Here is a 12,151-nt window from a genome sequence, read left to right on the forward strand (position 1 = left end):
ATTCCAGGTGAGGCCTCACCAAGGCCCTGTACAACTGCAGTAAGACCTCCCTGCTCCTATACTCAATTCCTCTCGCTATGAAGGCCAACATGCCATTTGCCTTCTTCACCACCTGCTGTACCTGCATGCCAACTTTCAATGACCGATGAACCATGACACCCAGGTCTCGTTGTACTTCCCCTTTTCCTAATCTGCCGCCATTCAGATAATATTCTGCCTTCATGTTTTTGCCCCCAAAAGTGGATAACCTCACATGTATCCACATTATACTGCATCTGCCATACATTTGCCGACTCACCTAACCTGTCCAAGTCACCCTGCAGCCTCTTAGAGTCCTTCTCACAGCTCACACTGCCACCCAGTATAGGGCCCAAGTTTCCACAAGAAAAAAAACGGGCGCCCCTCCGACCTGGGCGCCCGTTTTTCGCGCCACAAAGTGCGCCTAAAAAAATCCTCGGTATTCTCCACCTACTTGCAGATCCTCTGGCCCTCGGCGCAGCCAGCACGAGCTGTGGGGGGGCGGAGCCAGGTCCCTACGCTGAAAACAGTGCCGGGACCTATGCACATGCGCGCTACAGTGGGCACGCAAGTGCAGTAGCTCCAGGCGCCGAACTGTGTGGGAGGGGCCCGAAGCACGCAGCCCCTAGCCCTGGCCCAATGGCCTCACTGGGGCTGCGTGAATAAGGCTCCTCCCATGGCCAGCTCCTGCTTCCTCCCGACCCGACCCTACACCTGCTCCCCCCTGCCTCCCGATCAGACCCGACACCCGCGCCCCCCCCCGACTGACCCGACCGACCCGCGCTCCTGTTCCCGCTCCCCGCCCCCCCGAATGGACCCAACCCGACCCGCGCTCCCGCCCCCCGACCTGACCCCCCCCCCCCCCCCCCCCCCACTGGACCCGACCCAACTCCCGCTCCCGGACTGGATCCGACCTGACCTCTCCCCCTCTCTCTCTCCCTACCCCCCTCTCTCTCTCTCTCTCTCTCCTTCCCCCCCTCTCTCTCTCTCCCCTCTCCCTCTCTCCCTCCCCCCCTCTCTCCCTCTCTCTCTCCCTCCCCCCCTCTCTCCCTCTCTCCCTCCCCCCTCTCTCCCTCTCTCTCTCCCCCCCCCCCCCCCCCCCGACTCGAACCGAACCTCCCCGACCCGACCCAACCCACCCAACGCCACCTACCTATAAATCTGGTGCTGGGGACAGGCCCTGCCCGAAGTCTCGGACCGGCCCGTTCAGCCTTCGGTCCCGAAAGGCCTGCCTGAAGCACTTTCACACAGGTAGGAAGATGGTTTATTTAATCTTTTCTTTGCTTATAAATGTTTATTCAGGTTGGATTTATTTGTATAATATTTGTATAAGTATAAATAAGGATTTATTATAGAATTTAATGACTTCCCTTCCTCCCCCCCCACCCCCCCACCTCGTTCTGGACGCCTAATTTGTAACCTGCGCCTGATTTTTTAATGTGTAGAACAGGTTTTTTTCAGTTCTACAAAAATCTTCACTTGCTCCATTCTACTTTAGTTTGGAGTACGTTTTCACTGTGGAAACTTTCAAATCAGGCATCAGTGGCCGGACACGCCCCCTTTTGAAGAAAAAATTCTGTTCCAAAGTAGAACTGTTCTACCTGACTAGAACTGCAGAAAAAAAAATGTGGAGAATTGCGATTTCTAAGATAGTCCATTCTCCCAGTTGCTCCTAAAAATCAGGCGCAAATCATGTGGAAACTTGGGCCCTTAGTGTCATCTGCAAACTTGGAGATATTACACTCAAATCCTTCATCTAAATCATTAATGTATATTGTAAATAGCTGGGGTCCCAGCACTGAGCCCTGCGGTACCCCACTAGTCACTGCCTGCCATTCTGAAAAGGACCCGTTTACCCCGACTCTCTGCTTCCTGTCTGCCAACCAGTTCTCTATCCACGTCAGTACATTACCCCCAATACCATGTGCTTTGGTTTTTAACACCAATCTCTTGTGTGGGACCTTATCAAAAGCCTTTTGAAAGTCCAACTGCACCACATCCACTGGTTCTCCCTTGTCCACTCTGCTAGTTACATCCTCACAAAATTCTAGAAGATTCGTCAAGCATGATTTCTTGCTCAAGGTTTGGTGAGTTAGCAACACTGGATGCCATATGTGGTTTAGCAGCGAACCTGACTGAAGACGTAACACAAAGTGACTTTGCTTTCAGTCCACAAGTCTGCTCCCTTTCACAGGAGTCCTGCAGCATTGAGGGACACCAGTTCATTCAAACCGCCCCCCCCCTTACCCACTTGCACTTTTCTCCTGTTACACATGCAGTGGGCAAATTTATCTAAGGAGGAATTGGCAGCTCACGCTCAAGTCCTCCTGCTCCATTGTGGCAAAAGGTTCTTTGTGAATGTTGAATGCCTTCTGTTAGGTTAGGCGCTATTCACGAACTATTTGGACGACCCAGTCACTATACTGAGGTGTAGTGGTTGGTAGGACTGGAAGGCAGGAGCGAGGAGTGGCCAGCAGCTCATCCAACGGCCCAGCTCTTCCTACCCTCCTCTCCTCTCTCCTGCTTTCCTCTCTCCTGCCTTCCTCTTTCCTGCCCTCCTCTCCCCTCCCCTCGTGTTTCCTCCCCTCCCCTCCCTTCCCCCCCTCCCTTCCCTTCCCCTCCCTTCCCCCCCTCCCTTCCCTTCCCCTCCCCTTCCCTTCCCCTCCCCTTCTTCGCCTTCCCCTCCCCTTCCTAGCCTCCCCCTCCCTTTCCCTTCCCCTCCCCTCCCTTTCCCTTCCCCTCCCCTCCCTTTCCCTTCCCCTCCCCTCCCCTCCCCTGCCCTCCCCTCCCCTCTCCTCCCCTCCCTTCTCCTCCCCTCTCCTCTCCTCCCCTCTTCTCCCCTCCCCTCCCCTCCCCTCCCCTCCCCTCTCCTCTCCTCCCCTCCCCTCCACTGCCGTCCCCTCCCCTCCTCTCCCCTGCCCTCCTGATGGATAGCTCGTGTTGGTAATGAAGAGAGGGAAAGCATGATATTTGTCCTCTGGCTAGCTGTGTTAACGCCGCTCTCCTGCCTGCCTCTAACGAGGAAGCGCTTTGTCCCAGTGCTGTTCCAGATCTGCAATCTGACAAAACTTTCTTAAATGGGTTCTGTGTTTTCAGAAAAAGAATTCTACTGATTCTAGAAAATCATTGTCTTGTTCCTCTGAGAGGACGGAAGTTCAGCGACCGGACGCTGTCTGTACAGAAACACCAACATCGAGCTCGAGTCCGGGAGTCAGCCCACTACACTCTGACCAATCCCCTGGGGCATGTGCAGGCCCCGCACGCCTCAATCCTGAGGGGTGCCTGCTTCATGCCGTACTGACTCTGACCGCAAGCCAGGTATATCCGGCATTAATATATTGAGCAAGCTGGCTGCGGGGAGGGGCAATGGAGCATCGGAGGACGGGGGAGACGTGCGGAATTTGGGGATGGGGGACAGGGGATCGGGAAGGCGGGGGATTGCGGGGGACGGGGATTGGTAGCACAGGGGGCAGGGGACAGAGCTTTGAGGGCGGGATGTTGGGAGGGCGAGGGATTGGCGGGGGGGAGACAGGGTTCAGGAATGGGATCAGAAGCACAGGGATCGGGATTGACGTGGCGGGGAGGGGGGGGATGTTGGGAGCACAAGAGGAGGGGGAATCAGGAGCGGGAATTGGGAGTCCCGAGGGGGATGGGGGATCTGGAGTGTGGGAATTCTGGATTGGAGTGTGGAGGATTGGGGGGGGGGGGGGAGGCGGGGGATCAGGAGCGTAGGGATACAGGATCTTGGCGCGGGGGCGGGAAGTCGATATCTAATCGGGAGGACTGGGGACCGGGAAGGCAGGGGGGGAGCGGGGTTTGAATGGGGGGGGGGCGGGGTTATGATAATGAGCTTGTCTACTGACCCCGTGAGGGAAACGATGGAGCGACAGAGAAATGTTTGCGTGGCGCAAGTAATGGCCTGAGTCACTCACGGTAGAATTTTACGGAAATAACGGCATGCATCGCACAATTTACAGTGGAAGCTGTCTCTGTAATCGTGTCACACCGTTATTACTCCTCCCCTGCCAGCATTGGTGCTGCAGCACCCCCTTTGGTGAGGATGGAGGTAATGACAGTGTGACATGTTACATAAGAAATAGGAGCAGGAGTAGGCCATACGGTTCCTCGAGCCTGCTCCACCACTTAATACGATCATGGCTGATCTGATCATGGACTCAGCTCCACTTTCCTGCCCGCTCCCCATAACCCCTTATCGATTAAGAAACTGTCTATTTCTGTCTTAAATTTATTCAATGTCCCAGCTTCCACAGCTCTCTGAGGCAGCGAATTCCACAGATCCACACCCTCTGAGAGAAGAAATTTCTCCTATCTCAGTTTTAAATGGGCGGCCCCTTATTCTAAGATCATGCTCCCTAGTTCTAGTCTCCCCCATCAGTGGAAACATCCTCTCTGCATCCACCTTGTCAAGCCCCCTCATAATCTTATACGTTTCGATAAGATCACCTCTCATTCTTCTGAATTCCAATGAGTAGAGGCCCAATCTCCTCAACCTTTCCTCATAAGTCAATCCCCTCATCCCCGGAATCAACCGAGTGAACCTTCTCTGAACTGCCTCCAAAGCAAGTGTATCCTTTCGTAAATATGGAAACCAAAACTGCACGCAGTACTCCAGGTGTGGCCTCACCAATACCCTGTATAGCTGTAGCAAGACTTCCCTGCTTTTATACTCCATCCCCTTTGCAATAAAGGCCAAGATTCCATTGGCCTTCCTGATCACTTGCTGTACCTGCATACTAACCTTTTGTGTTTCATGCACAAGTACCCCCAGGTCCCGCTGTACTGCAGCACTTTGCAATCTTTCTTCATTTAAATAATAACTTGCTCTTTGATTTTTTTCTGCCAAAGTGCATGACCTCACACTTTCCAACATTATATTCCATCTGCCAAATTTTTGCCCACTCACTTAGCCTGTCTATGTCCTTTTGCAGATGTTGACGTAGCAGTAGTCATTATCAATGTGGGAGAGGGATTTGTCATGAAAAAAGCTGGCATGAGATGCTTGCATATGTAAGATTTTAAATATGCTACGGGTTCTCATCCTATTTATATTCTCTGTATTTAGAAAAAGCGATTTGCGTTGAAGGCTTGCGAAGGCTTGCTCCTGTTGGTCGCATTACCAGAGGAAGTGGCAGCAAGGTATATGGTTGAAAGCACAGCATTGTGTCGCACACTGACCGACAGACTGTCTGATCTCTGCAGCCAGATACCGGACTCCGTTGACCCTGGACAAGTGGAGTTACTGGGACGAGTTAACTGGCGGTACGCAAAACTATTTCAGTTCAAGAAAGGGAAAGAACACAAATACCTGCATTTGTTTAGCTTCTTATTGGAATATCATAATGTCTCAAAGTGCTTCACACACTGAATTACTTCTGGCTGTGTAGGCAAATTCTTTATATTCCCTCATCATCATCATAGGCAGTCCCTCGGAATCGAGGAAGACTTGCTTCCACTCTTAGCACGAGTGCTTAGGTGGCTGGCTGTACAGTCCTGGGTAGGAAGAATGTTCCCGACATTGGGGAAGTCCAGAACCAGGGGTCACAGTCTAAGGATAAGGGGTAAGCCATTTAGGACCGAGATGAGGAGAAACTTCTTCACTCAGGGAATTGTGAACGTGTGGAATTCTCTACCAAGAAAGTTCGTTAGATATATTCAAAAGGGAGTTAGATGTGGCCCTTACGGCTAAAGGGATCAAGGGGTATGGCGAGAAAGCAGGAATGGGATACTGAAGTTGCATAATCATATTGAATGGTGGTGCAGGTTCGAAGGGCCGAATGGCCTACTCCTGCACCTACCTTCTATGTTTCTAATACGAGAACCACAGTCTCTGTCACAGGTGGGACAGACAGTGGTTGAAGGAAAGGGTGGGCGGGGAGTCTGGAGTTTAGAAGGATGAGAGGTAATCTCATTGAAACATATAAAATTCTTACAGGGCTTGACAGAGTAGATGCAGGGAGGATGTTTCCTCTGGCTGGGGAGTCTAGAACCAGGAGTCACAGTCTCGGAGTAAGAGGTCGGCCATTTAGGACTGACTTGAGGAGAAACTTCTCTGCTCCTATTTCTTAAGTTCTTATGTTCAAACGCACAACCACTCTGGACCAGCCATGTCCCACAAGCAGCAATGGGTTAAATAACCGGTCCGGTTAAGGAAGGAATGTTGGCCAGGGTACCAGGAGAACTCGCTGCTCCGTGTGGTGCCATCACATCTTAAACCACCTCAACCACTGAGAGGCGGGAGTCGAGAGAGGCAGCGGCCTATAAAAGACTCAGCAGTCCGGGGAGCGTCGAGAGAGGCGGGAGTCGAGAGAGGCAGCGGCCTATAAAAGGCTCAGCAGTCCGGGGAGCGTCGAGAGAGGCGGGAGTCGAGAGAGGCAGCGGCCTATAAAAGGCTCAGCAGTCCGGGGAGCGTCGAGAGAGGCGGGAGTCGAGAGAGGCAGCGGCCTATAAAAGGCTCAGCAGTCCGGGGAGCGTCGAGAGAGGCGGGAGTCGAGAGAGGCAGCGGCCTATAAAAGGCTCAGCAGTCCGGGGAGCGTCGAGAGAGGCGGGAGTCGAGAGAGGCATACCGGTGCAGCTCCAGCTGGGAGAGAAGGCAAAAAAGAAGTAGAAAGAAATCAAAAGGTGACGTCACAGCCAACGTGGTAAGTGATTGGCTGCTGATTGGTGAGTAGTTTTTCTTCTTCTTTATTAGTCAGTAACTTTTAACATTGTTGTCGGCAATTTAAGTGTATCTAAGGGTTAAGTCATGGCAGGACAGCTCGGTCACGTGATATGCTCCTCCTGTACCATGTGGGAACACAGGGACAACACCAGTGTCCCTGACGACTACATGTGTGGGAAGTGTGTCCACCTCCGGCTACTGACGGTCCGCGTTGCGGAGTTGGAGCTGAAGGTGGATTCACTCTGGAGCATCCACGATGCTGAGAATGACGTGAGTATCACGTGAAGCGAGTTGGTCTTACTGCAGGAGAAGGGTCCACAGCCAGCGAGGGAATGGAAGACCAGCAGGAAGAGTAGTGCAAGGAAGGTAGTGAAGGGGTCCCCTGTGGTCATCCCCCTGCAAAACAGATACACCGCTTTGAGTACTGTTGAGGGGGATGACTCATCAGGGGAGGGCAGCAGCAGCCAAGTTCATGGCACCGTGGCTGGCTCTGTTGCACAGGAGGGCAGGAAAAAGAGTGGAAGAGCGATAGTGATAGGGGATTCAATTGTAAGGGGAATAGATAGGCGTTTCTGCGGCCGCAACCGAGACTCCAGGATGGTATGTTGCCTCCCTGGTGCAAGGGTCAAGGATGTCTCGGAGCGGGTGGAGGACATTCTAAAAAGGGAGGGAGAACAGCCAGTTGTCGTGGTGCACGTTGGTACCAATGACATAGGTAAAAAAAGGGATGAGTTCCTACGAAATGAATTTAAGGAGCTAGGAGCTAAATTAAAAAGTAGGACCTCAAAAGTAGTAATCTCGGGATTGCTACCAGTGCCACGTGCTAGTCAGAGTAGGAATCGCAGGATAGCTCAGATGAATACGTGGCTTGAGCAATGGTGCAGCAGGGAGGGATTCAAATTCCTGGGGCATTGGAACCGGTTCTGGGGGAGGTGGGACCAGTACAATCCGGACGGTCTGCACCTGGGCAGAATCGGAACCAATGTCCTAGGGGAGTGTTTGCTAGTGCTGTTGGGGAGGAGTTAAACTAATATGGCAGGGGGATGGGAACCAATGCAGGGAGATAGAGGGAAACAAAAAGGAGGCAAAAACAAAAGACAGAAAGGAGATGAGGAAAAGTGGAGGGCAGAGAAACCCAAGGCAAAGAACAAAAAGGGCCATTGTACAGCAAAATTCTAAAAGGACAGAGGGTGTTAAAAAAACAAGCCTAAAGGCTTTGTGTCTTAATGCAAGGAGTATCCGCAATAAGGTGGATGAATTAACTGTGCAAATAGATGTTAACAAATATGATGTGATTGGGATTACGGAGACGTGGCTCCAGGATGAGCAGGGCTGGGAACTCAACATCCAGGGGTATTCAACATTCAGGAAGGATAGAATAAAAGGAAAAGGAGGTGGGGTAGCATTGCTGGTTAAGGAGGAGATTAAGGCAATAGTTAGGAAGGACATTAGCTTGGATGATGTGGAATCTATATGGGTAGAGCTGCAGAACACCAAAGGGCAAAAAACGTTAGTGGGAGTTGTGTACAGACCTCCAAACAGTAGTAGTGATGTTGGGGAGGGCATCAAACAGGAAATTAGGGGTGCGTGCAATAAAGGTGCAGCAGTTATAATGGGTGACTTTAATATGCACATAGATTGGGCTAACCAAACTGGAAGCAATACGGTGGAGGAGGATTTTCTGGAGTGCATAAGGGATGGTTTTTTAGACCAATATGTCGAGGAACCAACTAGGGGGGAGGCCATCTTAGACTGGGTGTTATGTAATGAGAAAGGATTAATTAGCAATCTCGTTGTGCGAGGCCCCTTGGGGAAGAGTGACCATAATATGGTGGAATTCTGCATTAGGATGGAGAATGAAACAGTTAATTCAGAGACCATGGTCCAGAACTTAAAGAAGGGTAACTTTGAAGGTATGAGGCGTGAATTGGCTGAGATGGATTGGCGAATGATACTTAAGGGGTTGACTGTGGATGGGCAATGGCAGACATTTAGAGACCGCATGGATGAACTACAACAATTGTACATTCCTGTCTGGCGTAAAAATAAAAAAGGGAAGGTGGATCAACCGTGGCTATCAAGGGAAATCAGGGATAGTATTAAAGCCAAGGAAGTGGCATACAAATTGGCCAGAAATAGCAGCGAACCTGGGGACTGGGAGAAATTTAGAACTCAGCAGAGGAGGACAAAGGGTTTGATTAGGGCAGGGAAAATGGAGTATGAGAAGAAGCTTGCTGGGAACATTAAGACGGATTGCAAAAGTTTCTATAGATATGTAAAGAGAAAAAGGTTAGTAAAGACAAATGTAGGTCCCCTGCAGTCAGAATCAGGGGAAGTCATAACGGGGAACAAAGAAATGGCGGACCAATTGAACAAGTACTTTGGTTCGGTATTCACGAAGGAGGACACGAACAACCTTCCGGTTATAAAAGGGGTCGGGGGGTCTAGTAAGGAGGAGGAACTGAGGGAAATCCTTATTAGCCGGGAAATTGTGTTGGGGAAATTGATGGGATTGAAGGCCGATAAATCCCCAGGGCCTGATGGACTGCATCCCAGAGTACTTAAGGAGGTGGCCTTGGAAATAGTGGATGCGTTGACAGTCATTTTCCAACATTCCATTGACTCTGGATCAGTTCCTATGGAGTGGAGGGTAGCCAATGTAACCCCACTTTTTAAAAAAGGAGGGAGAGAGAAAACAGGGAATTATAGACCGGTCAGCCTGACATCGGTAGTGGGTAAAATGATGGAATCAATTATTAAGGATGTCATAGCAGTGCATTTGGAGAGAGGTGACATGATAGGTCCAAGTCAGCATGGATTTGTGAAAGGGAAATCATGCTTGACAAATCTTCTGGAATTTTTTGAGGATGTTTCCAGTAGAGTGGATAAGGGAGAACCAGTTGATGTGGTATATTTGGACTTTCAGAAGGCGTTCGACAAGGTCCCACACAAGAGATTGATGTGCAAAGTTAGAGCACATGGGATTGGGGGTAGTGTACTGACATGGATTGAGAACTGGTTGTCAGACAGGAAGCAAAGAGTAGGAGTAAATGGGTACTTTTCAGAATGGCAGGCAGTGACTAGTGGGGTACCGCAAGGTTCTGTGCTGGGGCCCCAGCTGTTTACACTGTACATTAATGATTTAGATGAGGGGATTAAATGTAGTATCTCCAAATTTGCGGATGACACTAAGTTGGGTGGCAGTGTGAGCTGCGAGGAGGATGCTGTGAGGCTGCAGAGCGACTTGGATAGGTTAGGTGAGTGGGCAAATGCATGGCAGATGAAGTATAATGTGGATAAATGTGAGGTTATCCACTTTGGTGGTAAAAACAGAGAGACAGACTATTATCTGAATGGTGACAGATTAGGAAAAGGGGAGGTGCAAAGAGACCTGGGTGTCATGGTACATCAGTCATTGAAGGTTGGCATGCAGGTGCAGCAGGCGGTTAAGAAAGCAAATGGCATGTTGGCCTTCATAGCAAGGGGATTTGAGTACAGGGGCAGGGAGGTGTTGCTACAGTTGTACAGGGCATTGGTGAGGCCACACCTGGAGTATTGTGTACAGTTTTGGTCTCCTAACCTGAGGAAGGACATTCTTGCTATTGAGGGAGTGCAGCGAAGGTTCACCAGACTGATTCCCGGGATGGCGGGACTGACCTATCAAGAAAGACTGGATCAACTGGGCTTGTATTCACTGGAGTTCAGAAGAATGAGAGGGGACCTCATAGAAACATATAAAATTCTGACGGGGTTAGACAGGTTAGATGCAGGAAGAATGTTCCCAATGTTGGGGAAGTCCAGAACCAGGGGTCACAGTCTAAGGATAAGGGGTAAGCCATTTAGGACCGAGATGCGGAGGAACTTCTTCACCCAGAGAGTGGTGAACCTGTGGAATTCTCTACCACAGAAAGTTGTTGAGGCCAATTCACTAAATATATTCAAAAAGGAGTTAGATGAGGTCCTTACTGCTAGGGGGATCAAGGGGTATGGCGAGAAAGCAGGAATGGGGTACTGAAGTTGAATGTTCAGCCATGAACTCATTGAATGGCGGTGCAGGCTAGAAGGGCCGAATGGCCTACTCCTGCACCTATTTTCTATGTTTCTATGTTTCTAAGTAGATGGAGCCTCGGTTTAATGTCTCACCTGAACGACAGCACCTCTGACAGTGCAGCATCCCCTTAGTACTGTGCTGGCGTGGGAGTGTTGGCATATTTAAGAACATAAGAAATAGGAGCAGGAGTCGGCCATTCGGCCCCTCGAGCCTGCTCCACCATTCAATGAGATCACGGCTGATCTTCGACCTCAACTCCACTTTCCCTGCACTATCCCCATATCTCTTGATTTCCTTAATATCCAAAAATCTATCTATCTCAGTCTTGAGAATATACTCAAGGACTGAGCCTCCACAGCCCTATGGGGTAGAGAATTCCAAAGATTCACCACCCTCTGAGTGAAGAAGTTTCTCCTCATCTCAGTCTTAAATGGCCGACCCTTTACCCTGAGACTGTGACCCCTGGTTCTAGACTCCCCAGCCCTGGGGGGAAACATCCTCCCTGCATCTACCCTGTCAAACCCTGTAAGAATTTTGAATGTTTCAATGAGCTGTGGCGGGTCCTTTGTGAGGTTCAAACAACCGAGCAGCTTGGGTGAGAGGTGACTGGATACTTAGCATCCAGTGACGGGATCGAGCATTTCAAAGAAAAAGCTATTTTTTAAATCCTGCAGATCTTAAATTCCTGATTTTCAAGGTCTATAAGAATGGAGTTAAGCCTTCGGAGTTCAGTATAGGAAGGGAGAACAATTTGTCGTGGGGTTTGCTAACAGATAGCCCTTGATCATAAATAAAAATGCCCTGAAATTGTTGATTTTTTAATAAAAATTGAAGATTTGCACGCGCCATAGAGAGCAGGTCCCAAAGGCAGGAAGAAGCCAGTGTAGGTTTGGTACACGTTTCCCCAGGAATGTAATTGAAAAATAAATCAAACTAATATATTTACTGATGTGAAGTGAGATTTAGGTTCCTACATCAGGGGGGGTCTGCTACACAGGATCAAACCAGAAGCACGTCAGGGAGCTGGACAGGCACTTGAGGATGAGGAAACTTACAGGATTATGGACAAAAAGCTGGGTGTGGGACTAAGCACGACTGCCCCCAAGAGCCACCGCAGGCACGATGGGCCGAATGGCGGCCCCCTGCGCTGTCAGTCTCTCTGATTGTGTGATAAGCCTACTGTGGCGAGGTTTCTGTCGGATGCTGACTGACGCTGTGCCCTGCCTCGCTCTGCACCCCCAGGTCGCACTACGCTGCCGGTCAGGTGGAAGACGCAGAGTCATTTCCGGGGAAAGGGGCTGTGGTGTCTTTCTTTGCGTGGCTGGACTACTGCGACCAGTTGGTGAAGGAAGCTCATAAGGTAGGTTGTGTGCGTGGAGTCCTTCGGCCGGCTCGAACCAGGG

General features: G+C 50.4%; 1 protein-coding gene across 1 annotated transcript in view; it reads left to right on the forward strand.

Moving 5' to 3' along the window:
- The window catches only part of LOC139235086 (FHF complex subunit HOOK interacting protein 2A-like), a 48,183-nt gene that overhangs the window by 12,137 nt on the left and 23,895 nt on the right, over positions 1 to 12,151 (forward strand). Inside the window, exons 6-8 of the mRNA XM_070866233.1 lie at positions 3,115 to 3,336; positions 5,102 to 5,298; positions 11,991 to 12,108. Coding sequence (XP_070722334.1) covers positions 3,115 to 3,336; positions 5,102 to 5,298; positions 11,991 to 12,108 — 537 coding nt within the window. The remainder of the gene's footprint in view (positions 1 to 3,114; positions 3,337 to 5,101; positions 5,299 to 11,990; positions 12,109 to 12,151) is intronic.

Source organism: Pristiophorus japonicus, chromosome 22, assembly GCF_044704955.1.
Source record: "Pristiophorus japonicus isolate sPriJap1 chromosome 22, sPriJap1.hap1, whole genome shotgun sequence".
NCBI classification, from domain to species: Eukaryota; Metazoa; Chordata; class Chondrichthyes; family Pristiophoridae; genus Pristiophorus; species Pristiophorus japonicus.